This window comes from Hoplias malabaricus, chromosome 6 (assembly GCF_029633855.1).
Source record: "Hoplias malabaricus isolate fHopMal1 chromosome 6, fHopMal1.hap1, whole genome shotgun sequence".
Classification (NCBI taxonomy): domain Eukaryota; kingdom Metazoa; phylum Chordata; class Actinopteri; order Characiformes; family Erythrinidae; genus Hoplias; species Hoplias malabaricus.
Window position 1 is genome coordinate 31,371,276 of NC_089805.1, and position 24,359 is coordinate 31,395,634.

A 24,359-nucleotide genomic window follows, 5' to 3' on the forward strand; every position below is an offset into this window, starting at 1 on the left:
TTTGTGAGGTTTGTTAGTTTAAGTGTGCATGCTTCCCTTTGAAGTCGAATGTGCAGCAAACAAGTACACTGAGACCATTTGAGCAAGTGGATCTTGGCCCCTTTCAAATATTCTGAGGTGTTTTGTTTCAGGTATTAACACAACACAAACCAAAAGCACCAAAACTTTTCAAATGTGAATCACAAGACACTGAATAAGCCTAGGAAAACCCTCTCTTGGTTTGTGCGGTGGAGGAGGTTCTGGTGCTGTTTTGACTACCAACTCTGGGAGTAATGCACTTATCTGTGATACATGTACAGATAAGTCTATTAATCCCAGAGTTGGTAGTCAAAACAGCAACAGTATGGCAGTATTTTTACCAACTGGAAAAATAGGAGTGGCTATATTGGTCCAACTGTAGATGTCAGTGTGAATAATCAGCAAACCAGGACCAGAATGTAACAATGGGTCATTTTCTTTGTTTGGTCTAACCCAAAGATACCAAACACTAAAAATAGAAACTGCATTTAGTAATAAGTTTACATTCATACCCGCAAAGCCATATCAGGATTGATTTTCTCTGCCTGCTGGGCCAAGTCTATAACCAATGACTTTTGATTCTCATCATTCTTGCTCAAAGAACCAGGATGTGCCAAATTCTTTGGAAAAAAATTCAAAGTATTTATGCAATTAAATACAAGTATTTATGCAAAACAAAATAATGTACAGTCTTCATGTATGGGTAACCAAAGCATGTTGAGGTTTAGAATACTCACAAGGTAGCTGAACACATGAGAAAAGCTCAGAACGTGGGCAATAGCTTCCATTTCTGAAAGCTTCTTTTCACAAAGCAAGCAAAGGTATCCACATTTTGGATAAGGCAAGGTTGTGCTGTATTTCACTATAAACTGCAAACCTAGTTTAGAGCAATAAGAAAGCAATATAAACAATTCCACACTTAAGCTACAGGTTTAAGTTAAATTAAAAATACTACATACATATACAGCAATGTGTAACCAGCAAGAACATATGCAATGTTTCTCATGAGGTCCCATGAGGAAGTTAATATATTTGACACTTATTATAATATTTGACATTTCAAATTAAAATGGCTCCATATGTCAAGTACCAGTACTCACCAACTATTGGCGACTTCCTCTCACAACTCTGTGTGTATGTCTGCAGAGTCTCTCGTTTTTGAACTATGGAAAACCACATACAAATGTAAAGGCCCGTCCTATAAACTTACTCTTTCTACTTATACTTTGACTGCCCCATTGCCCCTAAAAACTGCTTAAATATCTGAGCCCTATGTCAGATCATAAAGACTTCTACACAAAGAAAGTCATTTGTGACAGGTTTGGCTCATGTCCATCTGCCATAGTCAGCAGAGTGCATTATTTGTCTAGACCTACCCAGATTAACATCTCAGACATTAAGTCATCTTGAAACCTGTCTGAGGAGTTTGAGGAAAAGGAATGTGTTTTGGACAAATCAGTATTGGTTTGCCAAGTGTAATTTGAGTTTTTTTTTTCCTAAACACTGATGTCAAGTGTCAGAAATCAAAGCAAGATCAGCTTATCCAAAGATGAGATACCAACCTTCAAAACACGGGCTCAACTTTGAGAAGTGCTTCCAAATTGTTGCCATGACTAGTGAGATGCAGGGTGAGAGAAACAAACATGAATTAATAGAAAAGGGTAATTTCCAGCCTTTACAACAATAGGCAGAATTTTTCCATCTTACTTTTTTCATAAGACTGATTTTTGAAATTCCTCCACAGCTGACTTGGAATCTCACACACCTGATAATGTGATTAGATTTGCATACATACTCACATTAATTCAGCATTGCCTAATATGTTTAATATATATATATATACATTAAAATTAAATAAATAAAAAATAAAAACCCTTACCCGTAGCACCATCACATCCTTTTTTCTCTTACTTTCTTCGTCTTGTGCATAACTTGTAATTCGGTCCAAATTACAAGTACCAAGTAATAAAAGGTCTGGTTTCGTGTGTGCCTAATAAAACAGACAAATTGTTTTCCTGATTTTAAAACATCGTTAAAATGACATAACACAATAAATCTGTTATTATAATAAATATTCTGTGGTTATTTTAAATGTGCTTACAAAAAAGTTGTAATAGTGCTGAGGAGAGGCAAGATGGACTGAGGCTGATGTGGAGATGTTAAATTCACATGCATGGCACAGGTAAATCGGTGTGGTCTCGCCTTTAGCCTGTCTGTCCACAAGCACTGTGAGTAGCTGCAGGCCTGATATGACAACAGGGAGCAAATGGGTAAATCAGGAACATCATAATTTCAGTTTGAAGCATAATCAGGATATCCGAACACTTATAGTAAGCAGTTTATGCTCACCTATCAATGGGGGTGCTGACTTCATGTCGGAAGATGACAGATACTGGTACAATGTAATCTCTGGAATGGGTCCTAACCAGGCAAAATAAACACAGGTAATTGTGTAAGCTGTAAATTAAATGAACCCAAACAAACCTCTCATATCTGTGGAAGAAGTTTGTGCACATGTAGCACACATCTTTGCACAGTAGATCTGTCCAGTGGACAGTATATTGATTGCATTAGCATGACTGCATGCTCAATACAATATCCTATTGTATTGAGTTTGACTTTTGCTTCTTTTAACAAAACATTTTGGATGATAACATTTCTGTATTCAGTTATGATGCTCTATACTTAAAGCATCTTATCCCCGGCTGCTTTAAATATAACAGACTGTCAGGTCTAATTGGCCTGTGTGTTTATTACAGGGCTGATAATGGAAAAAAATTCAGAGTCTGAATTTTTTTTCCCCATGCCCAGGAGGTGGGCAGGGTCGCCATATATGCAACACACTTAACACAAATTGTCGGCCCCTGGGCCCAGATATAAACAGCCTGTGTGTTACCCCAATTATCATTGTCAAACATGGTACAGGGGTATGCGCCCCTAGGACAAGTTTCAGTTATTTATTTTAACCAAATTGTTGTATAATTGGCTTTCAAGTTTGATGTGACTTAAAGAAATACATACCATTGTACAAGCCTAAAAAGAAAGACAAATACACTCAGTTAGGCAAAAGGAAGAGCTCAAATAAGCCATACAATCAGCCCCTGGATAATCAAAGCTGCATTAGCACAGATTTGATCATGTTGAATACATACATTACAAAAAGCTATTGCAAATTAGGTTAATTAGCATTCCATCTAAAAATAAATAAATAAAAATGAAGCACTAAAAGACATTTATGATGGGGTTGAATATTTGAGTGCATTAACTCAACGTGGCATCTTAAGATAGAGTGGTTGTGTTGAGCTGTTTACATTGCCATTGTTTGATTAGTTTTATTGGCCACTGTTTGCAATAAACCACTCTGCAATGTAGCTTGAATAATTGATTGCAACAGTACACACTACAAGAATACAAGCAGTGATTTGAGAAGAGATTATACAGTGTTCTCAAAGGCAGAACCTGGGTTTGAGCAAGCCAACAGTTACATTTTGTGATACTTTTTCTTGACCACTAAAGAACAGGGTAAACCAGGCTAACCAAGTAGGCAAAGACACAGGTGGACTTCAGTTTGCATTTCAAGAACTACAAAGTGCAACTGATGCTTCCTTGCATTAGCACAATGATTTGGTGAACTGGACCTCCAACTAAAACTATCGACCAACTTAAAAAACCCACAGATTTTGTCATCTGCCCAATTCAGAAAACATGGTATAAACTAAAAAGTAGTTCTGATATTTTGATGCATCTTATGGTGTCAGCTACTTTTGGGTTGTCCCACAATGTCCCTTTATTACTGATGCTAATTGTAAACTCTTGACAAAGGACCACTATAAATCCTTAGTTTTACTAGCTTTTAAATCATATCAGGCAAATGGACAATGCTAAGACAGTTTGTTAAAAATGCTCTGAATTTGTCTTCTGAATGGACTAAAAGTCACATCATTTAATCTTTCTATATGAGACTAATGCCTGCCAAGTTTTGACATTTTATTCCTGAATTAAATTGAGAGTTTAAAATGCCTTGAGTCACAAATCCAGCACTGGGCACAATATCAACAACAGTAGTAACCAAGAAATTCAAATATGTACCATCTACATATCCCTCAAACAAACATTTAAGCTATAAGAGTAACATTATTTTTAAGATATTACCTGATCCAAACAGCTCATAAAATTTCTGCAATCACACAAAACCATTAAAATATTAGTCACTTCTGTGTTCATATACGTGTGTGTGATACATCTATCTGCAACCCACTACAGGTAAGTACTCTCCACCCATGAAAAACAAACATTCAGACTTACCGCTTTATGTTCCGTTCCTTTAATATGAAATTTGAAGTCTGATATAGAAGATAAGGTCTGGTCACATTGCTGCAGAAAGAAAAATAAACTGTGTCTCAACTAAATATCACTTTAATTAATTTTTTTTTTACATTTATTTCACACAAACACATTAAACCAGTGTTCAAGTGTCACTATGACTAATAATTCCCCATAAGTTTAGTATGCCTCAAGATAGAGGTGGTAGAACTTGCTTAAGAAAACCATGTCAGTTTATTGCAACCAACAGATTACATGAACTATATGAAGATTTATAACTGTTCTGGTACATTATATTAAATAATATATTTAAATATTGGAGTCCAACAGATTGTGTATGCAGCACTGGATGGCACTCCCCCTCAAGTCAGCAACACAGATTTATCATTTCCACAGCCATGGACTTTGAGAATATGCATTTTCAGCAAAATACACTCATTTTATTAATAAAACACTTCTACCCACAAAAACTGGGGGTGGGGGGGATAACCAGTAACACTGAAATTTGTGAGGTACAAGTTTAAAACATTTACAATATCTTTACTGTACATATAAACCTGGCTGGGTCAAGACAACCCTTTTAGCTTTGGACATTTGTCAGAGACATGTTCACTGGTGAGTGGGAAAAAACCCAGTTATTGGTAATGACTACATGCTAAGGGATTGTGAAAAACAAAGACATAATTCATATAGTGAACTGAATGGAGTATGAGAAACATAGGCATGTTCACACAGCAGGTAAGAGTGGAACAAAACTGATTTTTTGTTCTTCTGTTTAGAGTCTTTATAAAATGTAACCTATATTTGACATCAGTCTGAAAAGATTACACTCCTCAACTGACCTGCAGGCGCAAAGGACGAAGCTTCAGACGCTGACCAGAAGAAAATGTCCGTCTGTTTCATACAACGCACTTTTGTTTTTGAAATGAAGGAATGGGATCAGACTTTACAGCACTGTATCACATAAAACCAATGTTTCTTTCACTCCAAACGCTCATGAACTTTGTTTTGTATATATATATATATATATATAAAATCCCTTTTATACAAATGTCCATGTGTTTTATCTTCTTATAAATGAGACACAAGAACCCGGATTAAGGAGTTTCACATGTTTTTCCATTTCCTAAATTTTTTTTTTTTTTTTGTTTTTTTTTAAACAAAACAAAAATGCTTTGAACAGTTTCCTTGACACTTTACACAGCTGCCACTGTCAGATCACAAAGGCCTTTTGCACCAAAGGTCTGACTCATATAATAAAAACAATAAAGTAACAGATATTCCATTGTGTTATTTGTACATCTTCCTAAGACCTAGCCAGGTTGAAACCTCTATGCTTTAAACTGCTTCAATTAACAAGGGAGCTCACACTTTTATTTAGTTTCTGGGGTGATAATATATCACTTTAAAAACAAGAGCAAAGCTAGATTTGATTGACCACCATTTGCCATCGTCAGAGGTGTTTCTGGCATTTCAAAATCCCAACTTTTCATTGGAAGGTCTGGAGAAGTTTTGGTGTTTCCTATCAATGTCTTTGTTTACAATAATAACAAAAACTATAAGAATAGTTTATCTTGTCAGTTGCGGACAGTGTATGTATGATCATGGAAAGCTTGTTATTTTCTGTTCATACAAAGTGTCATCTCAACATGGTGCTTCAGTTTTGTCACAGTAGCAAGAAGGAAACATTTTAACATTTAATTTTTTGAACATTTCTAAAAGCAAGCACCTTAACATTTTAGCAACCAAGTAATCTATACTTGATAAGGGAACAGGGAATCAATGGGAACTAGCTACTGACTTACTCAAAATAAAGAACACTGAATTTGCTATAGCACTGTTTTATCAATTGGACCCTTATAGATATGTAACACCTCGCTCTGGTGTTCTGGCTTGAATTTTTTTTCCGTTTTTGTACAAAGGTAAACAAAGCTCTGCACATATCGTTTACTCTTCAAAATCAGTAACGGTCAGATGCATCCATGTATTCATGTCGTTATAGGGACAGACAAGATGACTTTGATAAATATTGTGACCCAGCCTTTTCCTACTATATATTTAACACAGTCTCTTCTTTATGTTTGGAGAATGTTTATCACAATTCAACCCAATTCTGTTCGAGGATGCAGTAAAACACTGAGCTGCTCACTGCGGTGGACGGAGGACCTGCAGCGCTGAAGCAGCGCGAGTATGTCCCAATTAAGCTTTCAACTCTGACCCCTTAAACACTTCAACCCTCACTCCTTCTGCTCACCTTTCCACAGGCCGTCACTAGAGATGGTTGATTAGGAGGGGCTAAGCTTTAACCAGGGGGATCTGGGGTAATTGCTTCATAGCAGCAAACGTTTTGCCAAGGTATAAAATAAGTAAAGCAAGGAGCTGCTGTATTTACCAGAAAAAGGTGAATAAACATCTACAGGCAGTAAAACAAAACTGAGTTGTGAATAATTAACTCATACAAATATCTGTAAAATATACAGTCAATGTCATTAAGTAACAAACATCAGTCTGTCCTAAATACTTCCGTGTTTAATGCATGAACATTTTAACTGGCTTTTTCAGCAGGCTTACTTTACATTCATCAATAATAAGGTTTCCTCTGCTACTGTAATGGTATCTTAATGAGTGCCTCAGTGGCTTTTCAATTTGGTTAATTATAGGTTGTAACAGGTATTCAAGTCAAGTTTTTTATTTTTTTTGTGTTGTTGTTTTGAAATTACACTCGCAGTCCGGAAACTCACTACACCTTCTCTCAGCATACACAGTGCGAGTCGGGTTGCCAACCTTGTGAAATCAAAATAAGGAATGCAAGGGCGGGAAGACCAGTATGCACGTGTAAATCCTTCTCGACTGTAGTCAGCCAGATAAAACATGTTTGGCGTCAGACATTTATGCCAACTGCCATGAGAATGGTCAGCGCCTGTCAGTAGCCTTTTTGAACAATGGCAAAGCAGAATCTGTCCATATATTTTGCAAGTACTGTATTACCAGTTTAAAATAACTATTTTAAGTTGTTCCTTAGCTAAAATAAGATGTGAAGTGAAAGAATCCTATTGGTCCAAGAGTGTAAAAGAAAGCCTTGTCCTCATTACATTATCATATGTCCAGTCAAAAATATCATAGAATTAATTTCTTTGGACTTTTGACTTACTCTAATAATAGTTTGTTAATGTTATTGTTAATCTATACGAAATTGAATCCCCTAATGTGATTTGTGTATGTAGTTTCTCCAGGACACAGTGCTAAAATTTGTTCTATCTAAATGCAGAGCTGTAGTTCCCAGTTCTTTTCGCCGCCACAAAAGCACCCCCTGTAGGAGGGACTGACTCCATTGGCTGCAGCACTGAGTGATCAACAGATCTCTGGCTGCAGATTGGATTAATAAATGGTGGCAACCAATGAAAAGCACGTTTTGTTTAGGTGGAAGATCTGTCCCTCGCTGGCTGAGAGAGAGCTGCATGTTTCCATCACCAGTGTGACCTCAGTTACTAAACAAAAGGAGCCCCGTATCAGTTAAAAACAAAAAGCATCTTTTAGTGTTCAAATAAGAGATGATTCTGTATTTAACCGGATGGTTGTCAGAACTACGTGTGCGTATTCTATCAAGAAAGCAATAGAGACGTAGAGCCAATGGTGTCAAACAGCAGCATCTCACCCAGGTCCTGGTGCATGTCCATGCAACAATAAATATTTTAATGAAGTATTTAGGGCTTATAGCAAGAAATGGGACAGGGGAAAGCCTGCAGGCAGCAAAATCCCAGACATTTTTAGCAATTTAGAAATCCCTGCTGGATGCATTTTTTAGGTCCCAAAAAGAGTACAGTCCAAGGAAAAGAACGTCTGGTCACCATCAAACGGTTCCAAATATTTCACAAACTGGAATGTGAAATATGGCTGAATTAACAGTTGCTACTTGCACATGCCCAATGTTTCAACATTAGGTGTCAGCCCAGATGTCTCTTCTACACCGCCCGGCAATTAAAATAAAATAAAAAAATTAAATAAATAAAATGCTGAGTTGAATCCCATTACATCCAAATACCCTTCCTTGTATACATAATGACCTATGGACACCATTAGGTTCTGATGTGTATACGATTAGTTTGAAATATTGACTGTCACCATTAGGTTCTCTTTACTAAATAGCAATGATGTGAAGATGTTGAAGGAAGTCTCAGCTTACAGCATCAGAAAAGAGATCTAATACATAAAATGTATTCATTTTAGTTTGAAGTGTGGTATCTGGTCTTACACAATGGCCTTGAAGCATAGATAAGAACACTTAAACAAAATGTGGATTTCCAAAATTCACTCCCTTTCAGTCATTTAATTATGTCTTTCCATGTGCATTCTTTTGGCTTACAATCTTCTCTTATTTCACATCTAGGTTTTTTCCATGACCAGTGGGATACGTCTCTGGTTTGAGCTACAACCAGTTTGTACATAAATGCTTATTTACGTACTAAAGCATATATTAGAATGTTTACCATTTAACCACCCACCCACACCTGATCCACTCTGTCTGCTAGACACAATCACGGTCAGCTTTACAATAGTGCCAGGATGTTTATGGCTACCACATCCTATGTTTAATGTCAGTTCAATTTGTTCCAATAGATAAAAGGTCACAACACCCAAGCTCAGTAAAGACATTGGATAGCTAAATATAAATTTTGCATGACATGCAAAGTGTACCAACTCAGCATAATATTTTGTATTGTGGTTACTGACGCATACTGAAACTATACAAAGCAAACAGGATGTCAATGCCAAACTCAAGAAAAAGGTTGCAATAAATATATAATTGTAATACAATATATAAATATCACCATAAATGTAACTTTAACTAACAATTTTGAAAATAAAATGTTTTACATGGTATAAAAGAAAATGCATTTGCACTTACCACACAGAAAACATATTGACAGTTGTTTCCACTGTCAGTGCCAGAACCTACTTGATGAGAAAGAGGTTGGGGGGAGGGGGGGGGGGGTAAAAAAGATGGTAAAAAAGATTTACCATTGTTTCTAGGTTTTTTTTTTTTTTTTTTTTTTTTTAAATACAATTTATATCTCACTCTCAGCCCATGTTAATAAAGTGGGCTATATCTTATTACATTAAATACAGTCCTAAAATTCAGTCCTGAAGGTACATTGTTCATTGATGTGTGGGGAGCTAAGGGTAGACAGTCTGGTCCAGTCACCCTTCAGAACTACTTCAGGTCAAATTTTCTATTGGAAATTCTCAGGCCCTAGAAAAGAATGTTTTACTTTACATTATTATTTTGTTAGGACCACAATGCACGAGACTAACAGTTTTAAAAGACACCAAGGGCTGCAATCTAAAGTCGTATTCACATATTTAATCCAGAAAAGTTCCAAAGAATTAGATCCAGGCCTTTTCCAGAGTGGTCCTTTAACACATGTAGGGCAGAGTGGGAGATGTTCTGTGTGTAGCTGGAAATGTTATGGGTACTTTAGGCATGGGGCCGCAATTTTGCAGGAGATTCCCAGAACATTGCTGGTTCTATTCACAGGAGCTCACTGATTTTGCACTAGGGGCTAGCAGATTATAGTCAAGTTAATACCCCATACATGTTACAGGTGTTTGTGTACTGTATAAATGTGTTTATATAAATTATTCATAATCCATAAAGATATTTAATCGGCAATGGCCACGCATGCTTGTGTAAACTGAAATTGTTTTATTCCTTATTCTCTGTGTGAGACCGCAGACTTGTGTGTGTGTTTCAAATAACATATCGACACCTCCCTTTGTCTCCAGACCAAGGAGGTAGAGGGGGAGGCACAGGCCACGTCTGGAAAGGTGTTAGAAATACAGGAGACTGAGTTTTGGGAACAGGATACAGCGAAAGATGACTGAAATGTAAAAGAGTGAACAGATGGTGTACTTCAAAGGGTTTTCCATGTATAAAAAGATGCTGATCAAAAATGGTCAGCAGAGAGGTGAAAAACAGGGTTGCGCGCACGTCCCTCTCTCACGTTAATTAATAAATGTTGTCTTACTTGACGCCGACTCAGAGACTAAAGAGCTGTCTTATTTTCTGTCATGATTTTTCCACCACAGTACACACATTCAGCTCCTCCTGGTAAAGTCTGGGTTACCATACATGTGTCAAAGTGCCATAAGACAAGCCAACAGATGTATTTCTGCTGACTGATTACTTCCTGTCTGGTGTTAGATGACCTCTGACATCACTAAGAGGATGTCTGGTTCCTGATAACCTGATGGGGGTGACCTTAATATCAGTGATCTGTTTGTAACATGGGGCATTTTGTAAGCAGTAATCAAGTAAAGAAATGTAATGTAATTAGATAAAATAAAATGACCATTCCTCAATAGTGTACACATACAAATCAACCTTGAAAAGCTTTAACTCTAACTATGGTTGGTCTTTTGCATACACTGTCTTGAAATAAGATTTGGGGTTTTGTCATGTACACAGTACCTGTGGGCTTTTCCACAGCTTTCTTTTCTGAAGAGCTCTCTGTGGCTGTAAGACATGCAGGGGATGCAGCAGCCTCTTGAGTGTATGCTGCAGAAGAAAAATCCAGAGGATTACAATTAGCAGAACAGATTAATGTGAGACAAATAAAAAAAAATTATATTATATTATATTATATATATATATATATATATATAGCTTACAGATTCGTTCCCCTGATACAACACTGGCTGTGAATTCGCTTTGGTTTCTTTCTTGTCTTTTCAGCTGCAGTTTGTCCAGAGCTTTAAAGAGAAGGGGGTGGGGGAGGGAAGGGTAAAAAAAATGCTCAAGTCTAAATTAACACTCAAAACAGTGATACATAGGGTCATGACTGGACCTCAATCAACATGGAACATTTAGATTTGGCCTGCCCTTGGAAGCTGAACCAGATATAAGCATGTAAAAAAGTGAGCATTTGATTCAGTTTGTTGATCTGGCTTGCCGGTTATTGTGTGGATTTCAAACAAATTCAAAATAGGATTAACAAAGCAAAGGGCAAATTAAAATCCAACATCACAATCTCCACAAGGTTTTTAAAAATGTATTAAATTCAAATCTTGACACTTACAACTAGGTTTTAAGAGTTGTTTTTTTCAGGGACATGTGTATTCTTACCACTTGTGTAGTTTGAGAAGACAATCTCTTTAAAGCATGAGGAATCCAGATGCACACACTGACAAAGAAAGCCAAGAAAAGTTTAGTAATAATGCCAAACACTTCATGTTTTGTGATTTAAAACAGTGCTGTATGATACATAATGGTTCTATAAAAATTATATTCACTGTTTTTTGCACCAGTGTCTGTCCAATTACGCATTTCAAGAAAACATTTAAAAATCTTCTTTTGCTTAACTGGAAAGAAGTCACTGAATTCTAAACTGGAGAGCTGGATTACCTGTATTTCTCCTGGTGGGTTTTCTTTTTGTGCCTGATTGGCCAGGTAAAAAATCTTCTTGTGGAAACTGTAGGAGTAGTGAGTGTAACTACTCTTAGGACATTCCAAGCTGGCTGGGTGAGCTTCTTCCTAAAATATGAACATGCAAGCACACAATGAATTATTTTATTATCATAGCATTTGAGGTTTAGTTAATTCAGGTGAACAGGGCTAAATCAAAACCCAACTGTGGCTTGAGTCATTACCGATCACATTGGTGAGATAATTTCAGCATGGAATGGGATTTACTCATTCCTCCTTTAACATGAGAATTCTCTTGATTTCTACCAGTGTTGTGGCACAAAAACTGATCAATTAGACAATTAAAATTACCCCAATACTTTAATGTTTAACATTCAATTTCTTAGTTGGTTACATTATATCCAAAATATAACATTACATGGAGGGAAGGCGAGTTCCCGGTTAGGTACTTTTTAAAAAGTATCTTTGACCTGGAGATAACTGAATCCAAGTAGACTGCATAACCTCATCTGCAACATCTGTGCCCTGTACCCCTAGACCATGATTTTCTGCATGTAGGCATTTTCAGGGGTAATATAAAGGTTATACTTTTTAATATTACCTTATATTAATACAAATAATTTCCCCATATTTGTAATATCCCTAATTCAGTTATCAAATCATATTTTTCCCATATTTTGTCTTTTATCTCCACCAGATTCTTGCACAGCCATAAATACATACCAAGTAGTAGTAAACATGATCAAAACTGATGCAATGAGAGATGCTCTCAGTGGCTGGAAGTTTCTTCTTGCACAGAATGCAAAGATACCCACAGTGCCATTCATTTTCTGGGCAAGAGTACTCAAGCAGAAAGTTCAAACCTGGGAAAGAGAAAATTAAACTGCTATATCTAATACTCCATTTACCTAGTTAACAGACATTTTTCAAGCAGAGATTGTTATTTATTATTTATAAATAAATTTTTAAGTTATTTATTTAAGTCATACACAGACATTGTCCCTTTCCTATGAAACCTAGATGCACAACAACAAACATGCTTCAGCACTATCACTTTACACAATTCAGCAAAAATATACCTCTGCATGTTGCATGCATTATGAACTGCTGCATTCAAGTGTACACCTTTATTCAAAATGTAATTTACCCCCTCCCACCTCTTTAGAAGAATACAAAAATAGCCTTTCTATTTCTAAATAAATAATATTAAAATGCTTTAAGTCAAAAGCAGTAATAGAGAAATGGCTCAATAGTAAATAGGTTCATGAACCAAGTATAGAGCAGAGATAAAAATGTTATAAGGCAGGTTGAATATGTCTAGTCAAAAACGGCATGCAATGAAGCAGCATATACAGAAAAACAAAATATCTGTACTGACTAAAACATGTAATCAGTTAAAAAAAAAAAAAATACAAATTATATAAGTAATTAAAATTTTTAAAGAGTTTGGCTACAACCTCAGACTGCTTCTATGAGAGGAATTCACTGGGCATCCTCCTCAGAAGTTCTTCATAAATACCCTGCACTAATATGCCTCTTACCTGTTTGCTTACTTACAGTACTTGGTATTGTTTTTCTACCACAACTAATATGCCCAAACATTTTTATAGGACCCATTTCCTCACCTAGTAAAGGGTTTGTCCTTGCAGGGTTGGTAATATAATCCTGAAGTGTTTTCCTCTTAGGTCTTTGGGCTGTAAAATGAAATGGGAAATGTAATAAAAATGGGGAAACCCTGACAATATAGTCAGGAAATTGAGGAAATTAGAGCTCTAACCTTGGACTGATTCTGTCAGTGTTTCTGTTTTGGAGAACATTTCCATGACTAGAGTACAAGAGAGAATAATAAAGAATCATTCAAAATAAGCCATCTCGTTACAAAAATCTAAACTATAAAGAGAATATTACATATGTTGGAAGAGTACACCTGTAAGAACATACACCGTTCTACCATAATATCATGACCACCTCTGTTTTACACTCACTGTCCATTTCCACTGACCAGACAAAAGCACTATGTAGTTCTACAATTACAGACCGGAGTCCATCCGATTATCTGTATACATTGTCACCTTTTACTCTGGTGAAGGGTCAGGACCTGCACAAAGCAGGTATAGTTTGAGTGGTGGATATACTTCAGAGCTGCAGTGACACCAACGTGGTGGGGTTGCGTTAGTGGGTGTTGAGCTGGTATAAATAAAATCAGAAACAGCGGTGCTGAATAGAATAGTCCACAAAAAATTTTTACCAACAGACTCCTGTATCCACGGATGAAAGTCAAGAGGATGACCAACACAAACTGCAGCAACAGATGAACTATTGTCTGACTTTACATTTACAAGGTGGGCCAACAACTAAACTCTGTTTAAAGACTCCAGCAGCACCTCTGTCTGACCCTTGTACCAGCAAAATGCATTAACACACCACCACCGTGTCACTGCATTACTGAGACTGATCCATCAGCCAAATCATGCCTGCTCTGTGGTGGTGCTGTGAGGGTCCTTACCATTAAAGAACATGGGGCGAAGGGGGAGAAATAATGTATGCATAGCAACAAGTAGTCTGTAATTAAAACTACAAAGTGCCTCTTTATGGTCAGTGGAACTCAGTGGGCCTCATTCATTTTAAAAAAAAAAAAAAAAAAAAAAAAAATTGTATGCAAACAAATATTAAAATGTTACCTTGCTGATATGTCAGTTTTTTACCCTTCTTTAGCATCATCTTAGGCAGTTCAAAAACCTATACACAGACACAAAAGTGACACAGAGACTTCAAATATACAGAAGTGGAAGTTACGTCTTCACTTTTCAGCATAAAGTTACTTACCCGCAGAGTTCCAGGCCCATTGGCACGGTTTTCTTTCAAAGCACTGGTTTGTAGATAAGAAAACGAGTCCTTTAACCATGCAAAATGCAGAAATTCTGGATTACTGTAGGCCTAAACACAAAGGGGGGAGGGGGATAAAATAAAATGAATAAATATACCTTGTACAGTAAACATTACTACTAACGTGTACATTAATCCACTCACCAAGTACTTGAAGTAATGCTCAAAAGAAAACAGATGATCCATAATATGCTGACTGCTCAGTTGCTCCTCACAAACATGACATAGGTAAAAGGCACCACATTTCTCTGGTGTTATACAGAACGTCACCATGTCAAGACCTACACATGGGTGCATGTGAATTAGTAAATTAACATTGAATTTGTGATATCTCAACATATTTATACACACACACACACACACACTCACCAATTAGTGGGTTTCTCTCATCAGGGACTCTCAAATGATCCAGAACAACAAGCATAGGCAAGAAAACTGCAGGTGAAATAAAAATCATAACTAACATTATATACAAATTACACATACTCCCATATATGAGGTGTACAAAAAGCAAGTCTTACCGGGTCCTTTATGCAGAGCTACATTGATGTGCCAAATAGAGAGAGAGTGGAGAGGGAAGAGGGAGGGGAAGGTAAAAGGAACTGTTACATTGCAGTTATGTAAATAGAATTTACTAGAGGGGTGATGGTGAGCTCTGGGGTTGAGAAAGCATATTTGTTTATCCTCCTGGACCTACCATCCTTGTACCTTAATCTGTTTTAATACTTTAGTGAAGAATGGAACCTGTACTCTTAACATGTAACCTGTGTTCGTGAACTTTACATTAGGCAAGTAACCATGTCAGACATTTAGGACAACAGGCCTTTTCAATCTGACACTAGCTTGTTTTATTTCACCATTTGTATTTACTCATTGTAATCATTGAGTTTCATCTCACTGTAATACTACCGGATACTAACACAACAACCACCACAACACACTGTAGCATACTCGGAGCTAGACAATATGGCCAAATTTTATATAATAGTACATTTCTTGATTTTGGTTGATACAATAAAACTCAGATACAAACATAATCCACACCATAGACCAAACGTGACAAACAAACCTATTGGCTTTGTCAATATTAATATTTTGAAACTAAATTTTAAATTAAGTGCTGAACTGATGACAATGCTCTGTAATCAGTCAGTGACAGATGTCGTAAATGTATATAGAAATATGGAAAGTGTATTTAAATGGACAATGATAAAGATGGACAGAAATGTTGTTCACAAACAACCCTGCTGTTTGTTGTTTACAAAATGGTCACTGCTTTCCTCCACATTCAAGCCCAGAATGCTGCCTGTGGATTGGACTTAAAAGGAAATACTTGTTTTCACAGATCGAGTGGCAATAAAAACCCATTTCCTCCCTCACCCTGTGCACAGGGTTAAAGTGTTGAAAGTAAGAATAAAGAAATTTAAAGCATCACAGGTGCTTTTTTTCCCCCCTGAGTTTTGTGAGTAATGAAGTACCCAATACTTTGGTTACTATGATCATTTGGTTGCAGCTGACATAACTGCACTGTTGCAGTTATTATTGTTTTTTTTTTTTTTTTTTTTTTTTGGCTTTAGTTGAATTACACAATTTCGCTTAACATTTAAACCAGTTTGGAGGGCCACACACTCCCTAACTTGGGCTCATCTGATAAGCTCACTCTGTTAAACAAAGGAGGGTTTTACAACACAGCACCAAGAAATCAGATGCTGTTTCTAGTAGATAAAGACCAAACGATGTGCAAAACTACAATGGCACATTTTAGGTGTGTGTCTCTCCGTTCTAAAAGTCACACCATATTCTGAAACTATTCAGATTTCACACTTGAAAATACAGATGTATTTTTTTTATTTATATTTAGTCATACACCATGCCAGCAGCCTTTGGAGGTGAACATATTTTGTTCCAGTCACATTAGGACCACTGTTTTGCTGGGATTTAACCTCTAGTACAGAGTTTAAAAACACACATGCCTATACCAGAAGCATACAAAAGTGAGAGAGAACTCCTGTCCTACCTGTCTTAAAGAGCAACGCCACTTGCTGTGTATGAAAAAGAGCAAAATTAAAATTTAGAAAGTGATTTACTTCAACTTCAATGCAACTTGATATTTGAAAAGCAGGGTAAGTTTAGTAAAAAAAAAAAAAAAACCTGTGTGCTTGATATTTAGTATTCATTTTTAATTGGAATAAAAATCTGGGTGTAACATTTAAAAAATGCTTGGGATAAGAATGCAAAAGGGGTGCTGCATTCAATTCAGTGTCACAGCTGTTCACATACACTGATCTAAGACAATCAAGAAATGTTTTCACTTTCCCCTTCTGACGCGTTGATTGTGTATGTCCCACTTTTATTTAGCTCTCAAGTTTTGTGGAAAAGTTCCAATTTTTACTATTATGTTCAAATTTCTGTTTTGATACCCGAATATGTACTGATATGAAACCTGAATACCTGTTTATGACTATAACTGCGGACGTGCGCTTTGAAGTCTTTCATCGTCTTATACCGCTTATGACAGTTCTGCAGAGAACAGACAAATTTAAATTAATGTCCAACAATACACAGCACCACTTAATTAGATAAAACATACCAACTTGTCTAAACAAGAATTTGATGGTGCTTTTCCACTGTGTGGAACCTTATTGACTCTGATGTAAACCTTGCAGAGCACTGACTGGCCAGAGAAACCTGTCAATCACCACAAAATGTAGACCTCCAGCACAAACAAGCCTCTTATAAAATCTCCACAACAGCAGTCAAGTTTGTGTTTAAATCTGACTCATAATGGCAACTCTTAACATTACCCATTATGAACTGATCAACTCTCCATGAGAGAGAGAGAGAGATTGATTGATGATCAATAAAAGTTAAACAGTTGCCACGTGATCTAATCACAGCATTATTCATAACATTTTAAGAGTTTATACTGACCTGACAAGTCAGCTGGAAAATTCTCATTTGTGCTTTTGTCTTCATCTGGATATCTTGTGACATTTTTGGCTTGCTCCTCTAAATTCCCAGTTTACCACTGGCAATGTCTATGTGTACAAGCTGAGAGGGAGAGAGAGCATAGTTACATATTGTCATAGAGGAAGGAGGGGGAGTGGGGGGAATAAAAAAATAAAATAAAAACCCTTGGTTCACATTTTAAAACAAAAATAATGAAACCTACGCCAAAATGTAGAATACAACCTGATTGTTTAGCATGCATTGGGCAGAGATATTTAAAATTCCATGCCATAAACACCCTAGTAAGAAGCTGACTGCTCTTTCACTAAATACCTCAATAAGATATGACCAACTTCCCACAAATCTGGATTTGTATATGAAGGGTATCGTTCACAATTTTAACTTGAGAAAGGGCAGAATAAATAACCAAATTACTCACCATCTGAGGCTTCATAAACTCATTTGACACAAAAACAAGGAAACATCAGTTTTATAAATAATAATAAAAATAATAAATTGTATCATTGTCGTTGTTCTTGAAATAAAGTAAATAAAAATTCAAAACAGCAGCAGACTTTCTTCCACTGCAAAAACCAGAGAACTCCGCTACAGAAAGACAACATTAGGTCTATTCTCGGCATTTAAAAAAAAAAAAAAAAAAAAAAAAAAAAAAAAATGCATGCGGTTTCTCACATACTAATGATTGTGTCTTGGGACATCATATCTTGTGTTTGGTTTGTTTCGATGCTTTTGGTTTTGTTGTTAAATTTTGCTGTGTTGTGAAGACAGGTGATGGAAAAGAATCTCCGCAGACACGGTTAAAAGTGTAAATACATCTTTATTTACCAAAACAGGGTCTTACGGGTTCTTAAGGATCCCGTGAGAGTAGTGTTCAATTGAGCGCTCAGATTCTCTCCAATATTCTCTCTTCCATGTCTAAACGTCTCTCTCTCCCCCGTTCCTGGCTAGGACCCCGATCTATATAGTCCTCTCCTTTCCAAATAAGGTAAACATAGAGGATAGTTTACATTTGCATGTTCTTAAGGGGGGGTGTAAAATTGATAGTTTCCTGTCCTCACTGACAGCTCATCCTCAACATTTCTCTCTGTGTAGCACAGACACATAGCATATGGCTGAACATAAACACTGAACATTCCTTAATACTGTCTTATGAGGCCTTATGATTAAATATACCTCAGTTTGTATTACATTCACACTTCAAAGACACCTCAACCAAATTCATTCAGAAATTGCTGCTCAGGCAAGTCTTGGTGTGCACTAACAGAGCGATTACACCAGGGCTTGTTTTAATTAAACTAAAACTGACAAGTCTAAACACACTGCACCTGTCTTGTATTCTAGGATTTTTCTAGCATGAAAAAATTTTTATAGCAGAGAAACGGCATCTGGAGGCTTTTTTTTTTTTAATATCTTTTTTTTTTTTTTTGCTATATGTGTAATTCGTGTACAAAGGAGATTTATGGCCACAGAACTTTTGTAAATAAACTTTATTTCACAAAAGAATGTCTGATGGGCCCTTATGGAAACCCAGAGAGAGTTCAGCCAATTCAAGTCGTCTCATCTCTCCTGTTCAGCTCACATCTCACTGTTATATACGATTAGTTTTTGTCCAAATGAGTTAAGGCTTACAGCTCTTAATTACATTATCTCATGCTCTGGGACAGGGATAGAGTTATTGATCTTTGGACCAATGAACCCTTAAATCAATTAGTTCATCCTCCATGAAGACAGAGTCTCAAACATTCAAAAACACATGCATATGTGGACAATACAATATACTTCACTGAACATACACAAGCGAGAGAGAACAGTGTTTCCTCGTGTTTTGTCTTAAAATGCAGACCTAATCCTTCAGTCTCCAGTTGCTCCTGTGATGATTAAGGACGGCGTTCACACTTTGTATAAACCTTGTTTATACAGTAAATGACATCCTGCCACTTCTTGTTAAAGACTGATATACACATAGCAGCTATGATTTGCAGATTTACACTTTGTCCCGCTCGGGCGTGAAATGCTGATGTAGGCATTTCCCGTTGAGCGTGTACACGAAAACCGCGGTAAAGACACTTAAATGTTGTGTATTTCAGGCTTAGTGTGTTTCAACAGATGGGTAAAAGAAGAAGCCAGCTGTAGCATGTCATTTCAATAAAAACACTCCTAAAACGGAAAGACAAAACAGGTCCCTGGGTCTCTTAGGTTTCATTTCTCAAGATTTCCAGCCGCCCAGGGGGTCTACGTATTAAAGCAGTTGCTACTGAGCTGCAGGAAGCAGCCCCCCCACCCCACGGGACATAAACAGCATCTTAAGTACAGCACCCCCCAAAAAAAGGTTGGATTATGTCAGTTCTTGGTACATTAAAACCACATGAATGTAATATCTGTGAGCAAAAGCGCAACTAAAGAAGTCGCAACACTTAACTAATATATTACTGCACGTTCAAACGCCGTGTTCTGGTTTAAACCACATAAAAAACATACATTTAATGTTAAGGGCAGTGGTAACTCACCTACATGCACGGCCCTCTGGATACACACTCTTTCCTTTCTTTTCTCGAAAAATGATAAGTTTGCGTATTACTCTTTTAATAAAACGCGTAAAATCCAAGTCATAAGAAGTTACTTCGCGAAGACTCCGACCTTTGAAGGCTACGCCTCCGTTTTTAAAGACGGCACCACCACGTGCTCGCAGCCCCAGCTGCTCGAGCCCGCCCTCCTCTCAACCGGAGACTAATGCGGCGTTCGGGGGCTCATCGGAAGGTTGTGTGTACCGGGCGGTTACGTGCGTTCAGGTGCTTGACTGAAGATCCACCCACTGTACACAATATGTCCCCAAAAAGTGTTTTGTATGGAAGCAAATCTGCCTCATCGGTCTTTGAAATATTACCACCTTAGAATTTGTAGCACTGAATTTTTTTTTGCACTGAAATTATGCATCTGAATATAATTGCTCTTGAATAGAACTCGTGAACACGTTTCACTGTTATTATTCAATGTTTATAAATTCAGATTAAAAAATTCAAACAATATATTTCGAAGTTGCTCAAATTCGGTACGAAACTCAGACACCAAAATACGAGGTACAAAAAAAATCCAGATACACATCCGGGACACCAAGGATGAGCAATCGATTCATTTGGATTTTCTCTTTCACCTGCTTTGCACATGTTTTGTTCACAGGGCCATTACAAAAAAATTCCACAGCAAAATTTATTCATCTTCAGGACATCAATAGTCCGTTATATTGTATCTTTAGTGAGACTTTTAGATTTTTGGGACACTTTGAAAATAAAGAGATAATATCCGCGGAATGAAGCTAAACGTAGTTTTTCCACGGTATGGAAGTTGTGTTCGTATTTCGCCATCTAGCGGTGACAGAATGCAACTACTGCAGCATTTAAGGTGAAAGAGAAAATCCAAATTAATCATTTGTGTCCCGGATGTGTACGTACTCTGAATTTTTTGTACCTCGTATTTTGGTGTCTGAATTTCGTCTACCGAATTTGAGCAACTTCGAAATATATTGTTTGAATTTTTTTGAGCTTGAATTTTTTTTCTGAATTTATTAACCCTGAATAATAACAGTGAAAACATGTTCTCGAAAGTTCATGAGTTCAATTCAAGAGCAATTATATTCAGATGCATAATTTCAGTGCAAAAAAAAATTCAGTTCTACAAATTCAAAGGTGGTAAGACAGATTTGTTTCCATAGTTTTATCAATAAATAAGAACTAAACGGTTTTGGAACAATAACAAATCTGATCATAATATTTGGCTTTTATTTACAGAAAACATGCATAATAAAACAATCAAAAGAGTCACGATATAAGCCACATCTCGTAAACTCATAAACTCTAGAATCCCAAATGGTAAATGTGACTTTGTCCGCCGTTTGTGTGCAATTTATGGAAATGTAATTTCCCAGTTTCCGACACCCCTCGAACGCAGCATAAAGAAAAAATGGCTTAAAATAAATAAATACAGCCAAAGCATTAAAACTAGGAAAAATTACAACAAATTTACTATAAAAGCAAACCGGAATCACTGGGTACACAGTCCTTCACGGGGCGACTCACACACTCACAGTGTGGACAGTCACCCGGAGTGGGACTTGGAGCTGTGTGACTATTATTGGTGATACGAATGTCAGCCCATCATCTATACGAGATCTCTGTGTCCTGTGAAGTGTATTGTACATGAAAATGTGTCACTTATGCTTGTGTTTCTAAGTGTCTGAGACTCTATATGGTTTTTATTTTCATGGGTTTGGAATGTCTAATTTGGGGGTCCCCGGTCCAAAGGTCAATGGCCCACAACATATGGGTCTCTCTCTCTCTCTCTCCCTCTTTCTCAGTGCCAGACAGATATATTTATATGGAGGAGCTGAGGGTCTAGGGAGAGAGAACAAAGGATTGGCTGACTCTCTCCAGACTCCATTCAGCTTGTTAGATGCTGTTCTTTTGTGTAATAAAAATGTATTTACAACTCAAGACCGTGTCAGCGTTGAATCTTTTTCACACCATTGCAAGCAAACAACACCTGTTTGGCCCTAAATTCATCTTTGTCTCACATATCAAATCTCTAACTAAGTCTGCATTATTCCATCCCTTGGTATAGCTGGATTCCTTCCTCTGCTTTCTTGTATTGATGCTGAGATAATGGTTCATTCTTTCATTGCATCATGGTTAGATTACTGTAATTCTCTATTACCTTACCTTTTAATACACTCCACCATTTTCAGTTCAAAACTCCATGACCAGAGTCTTAGCACCCACTAATAAAGCTGCCCATATCACCCCTGTCCTCCAGCAGTTTCAGTGGCTTCTAGTTACAGAATTCATTAAATATAAAATCCTGTTCTTGACATTAAAGCAGGTTAAGGTGTTCATAGTCATTGACCTGAGTAGGTTCAGAAAGATGCATACATAACACACATCGTGCTCACACATTTATACCATTTCTGGGGATGATAAGATGGGTCCCATTACTTTCAAAAGTCCCTTCCTTTCCATGCAAACATAATATTATATAGATGCTGAAAGGTTCTGATGTGCCATTAGTTTAAATATTATGAGTAGGATTTCTTTAAGTTTAAACAAATTTTTGGACATTTTTGCTGTTATCTGTATTTCAAAGTCATTCTCAGTTCAAGGTCATTCTCTGTTTACCACACTCCCTTCAATCCAGACTCTCGTATGCCTTTGTTTATGCAGAGAGTTTGGCCCATGTTCAACTTATTTTCCAGGGCCATCTGGAGTTATCTCTGGTTTGCACTAACTACAGCTTATACTTTAATTTAGGGTATTTCTTTTTAATATCTTTATGAACTATAAAGCAATTTGGCTTCATCATATGACACCATACCATTAGGTCCAGATAAAAGCTGGCCCTTATATATGTTTCAAGAACACTCTCATAGTCCCTTCTGTCTGGTACTGAATTATTTCTCTGTTTATAAGAAGGCCTAGTTCATGCGTTTCTTCACACAAACACACTTGTTTTTTCCTGGGTCAACGTGGAATCTCACTAGCCTATATTAATGAGGGGATATTCTTTTCATTTATGTATTTCCATATTCTATGATTAAATCAGCGTTTCAGTCATTTATCTCTGTCAAAGTCTTGAACAAATATCTCTCGAATGGAGGGACATAGGGATGTAGGAGAGGGGACAGATAGGGGCAAGGCCATGTAAAGCCTTAATAAAGTTTGGAACCGGTTCTCTTTTTGACCTGACACATGGGTCATAGAGTTTTGGGAAAAGTTTGACATATTATTTTTTTTTAATTAAGTCTTTTTGATCTGACAACTTCCTCTTCACTATTCCTAGTCAGTTTTACTTCATAATACACTTTGTAGCAGTGATGTGTTTCACTTTTTTTTTTTTACAGTTAATCTGCTATAGATTCAGACAGACATTTCAGACATTTATAATATTACTTTGAATACTGTAATATATTTAATTAAGTATTTATCTTTTTTATTCATTCACTTTCTGTAACCACTCATCCACTTTAGGATTTCAGTAATAAATAACAATTCATATCATAATCATAATATAATATTACAATATCATGATGGTGTGAAGATTATGAAAGAATCTCTGCTGATGCCATCTTACCTGTGTACAAAAAAGTTGAAACAAAAGTAAAAGCCCTTATTTAAAATGATCTCATCTGTCTGGAACTGAGAGAGAGAGAGTGGCCCATCTCCTGTGAGACCTGGTACCGCATGATACAAGGTATTTTTTAAAAAAAAACTACACTCACATCATGCGGTACCAGGCCATCCCACGCTGTTCCACACACCATTCACCTTTTTTTCTACAGAGCTCATGCCTGAGTCATGAACTCAAGTGTCTCTTTGTACATACTATGACCAATTTAATATTTTTACCATAAGACTCTTTTGTTTAAAACAGTTACATGTCTCTATATTCTTGCCTCTGAGGAAATGTCCCATGCCTGATCTATGAATAAGTCTCTGGTTTGCACTAACTACAGCTTATACTTTAATTTAGGGTATTTCTATTTAATATCTTTATGAACTATAAAGCAATTTGGCTTCATCATATGACACCATACCAGAGGTCCAGATAATGGTATAAATGTGTACAAAAATGTTTATTACAAAGAAGCATCAAATCAAGCACCATGGATTTGCTTGAGAGAGGATTCTCCTGTGAGACCTTGACCTTTGGCCCAGGGGCTGCTAAACTAAACATAGCAAACCCATGAAGACTG

The 24,359-nt window shown here is 36.8% G+C and overlaps 1 protein-coding gene across 7 annotated transcripts in view; it reads right to left on the reverse strand.

The window, feature by feature from the left end:
* LOC136699210 (uncharacterized) overlaps positions 1-20,246 on the reverse strand; it is a 58,075-nt gene extending 37,829 nt beyond the window's left edge. For 6 of the 7 annotated variants that reach the window (XM_066673730.1, XM_066673728.1, XM_066673727.1 and 3 more), the window contains exons 1-28: positions 20,128-20,246; positions 17,582-17,701; positions 17,102-17,170; positions 16,668-16,692; positions 15,172-15,189; positions 15,020-15,085; positions 14,795-14,931; positions 14,591-14,701; positions 14,446-14,503; positions 13,542-13,589; positions 13,390-13,458; positions 12,488-12,627; positions 11,744-11,872; positions 11,465-11,522; positions 11,011-11,091; positions 10,811-10,897; positions 9,248-9,297; positions 4,324-4,392; positions 4,171-4,195; positions 3,040-3,051; positions 2,368-2,439; positions 2,120-2,262; positions 1,898-2,008; positions 1,726-1,783; positions 1,581-1,631; positions 1,119-1,181; positions 756-895; positions 531-638 (exon numbers count right to left, since the gene is read on the reverse strand). In XM_066673730.1, the coding sequence (XP_066529827.1) occupies positions 531-638; positions 756-895; positions 1,119-1,181; positions 1,581-1,631; positions 1,726-1,783; positions 1,898-2,008; positions 2,120-2,262; positions 2,368-2,439; positions 3,040-3,051; positions 4,171-4,195; positions 4,324-4,392; positions 9,248-9,297; positions 10,811-10,897; positions 11,011-11,091; positions 11,465-11,522; positions 11,744-11,872; positions 12,488-12,627; positions 13,390-13,458; positions 13,542-13,589; positions 14,446-14,503; positions 14,591-14,701; positions 14,795-14,931; positions 15,020-15,085; positions 15,172-15,189; positions 16,668-16,692; positions 17,102-17,170; positions 17,582-17,644 (2,061 nt within the window). In that variant the 5' untranslated portion in view covers positions 17,645-17,701; positions 20,128-20,246. The remainder of the gene's footprint in view (positions 1-530; positions 639-755; positions 896-1,118; positions 1,182-1,580; positions 1,632-1,725; positions 1,784-1,897; positions 2,009-2,119; positions 2,263-2,367; positions 2,440-3,039; positions 3,052-4,170; positions 4,196-4,323; positions 4,393-9,247; positions 9,298-10,810; positions 10,898-11,010; positions 11,092-11,464; positions 11,523-11,743; positions 11,873-12,487; positions 12,628-13,389; positions 13,459-13,541; positions 13,590-14,445; positions 14,504-14,590; positions 14,702-14,794; positions 14,932-15,019; positions 15,086-15,171; positions 15,190-16,667; positions 16,693-17,101; positions 17,171-17,581; positions 17,702-20,127) is intronic. The other variant, XM_066673726.1, reaches the window with a different exon arrangement.
* Positions 20,247-24,359: the final 4,113 nt, after the last annotated feature.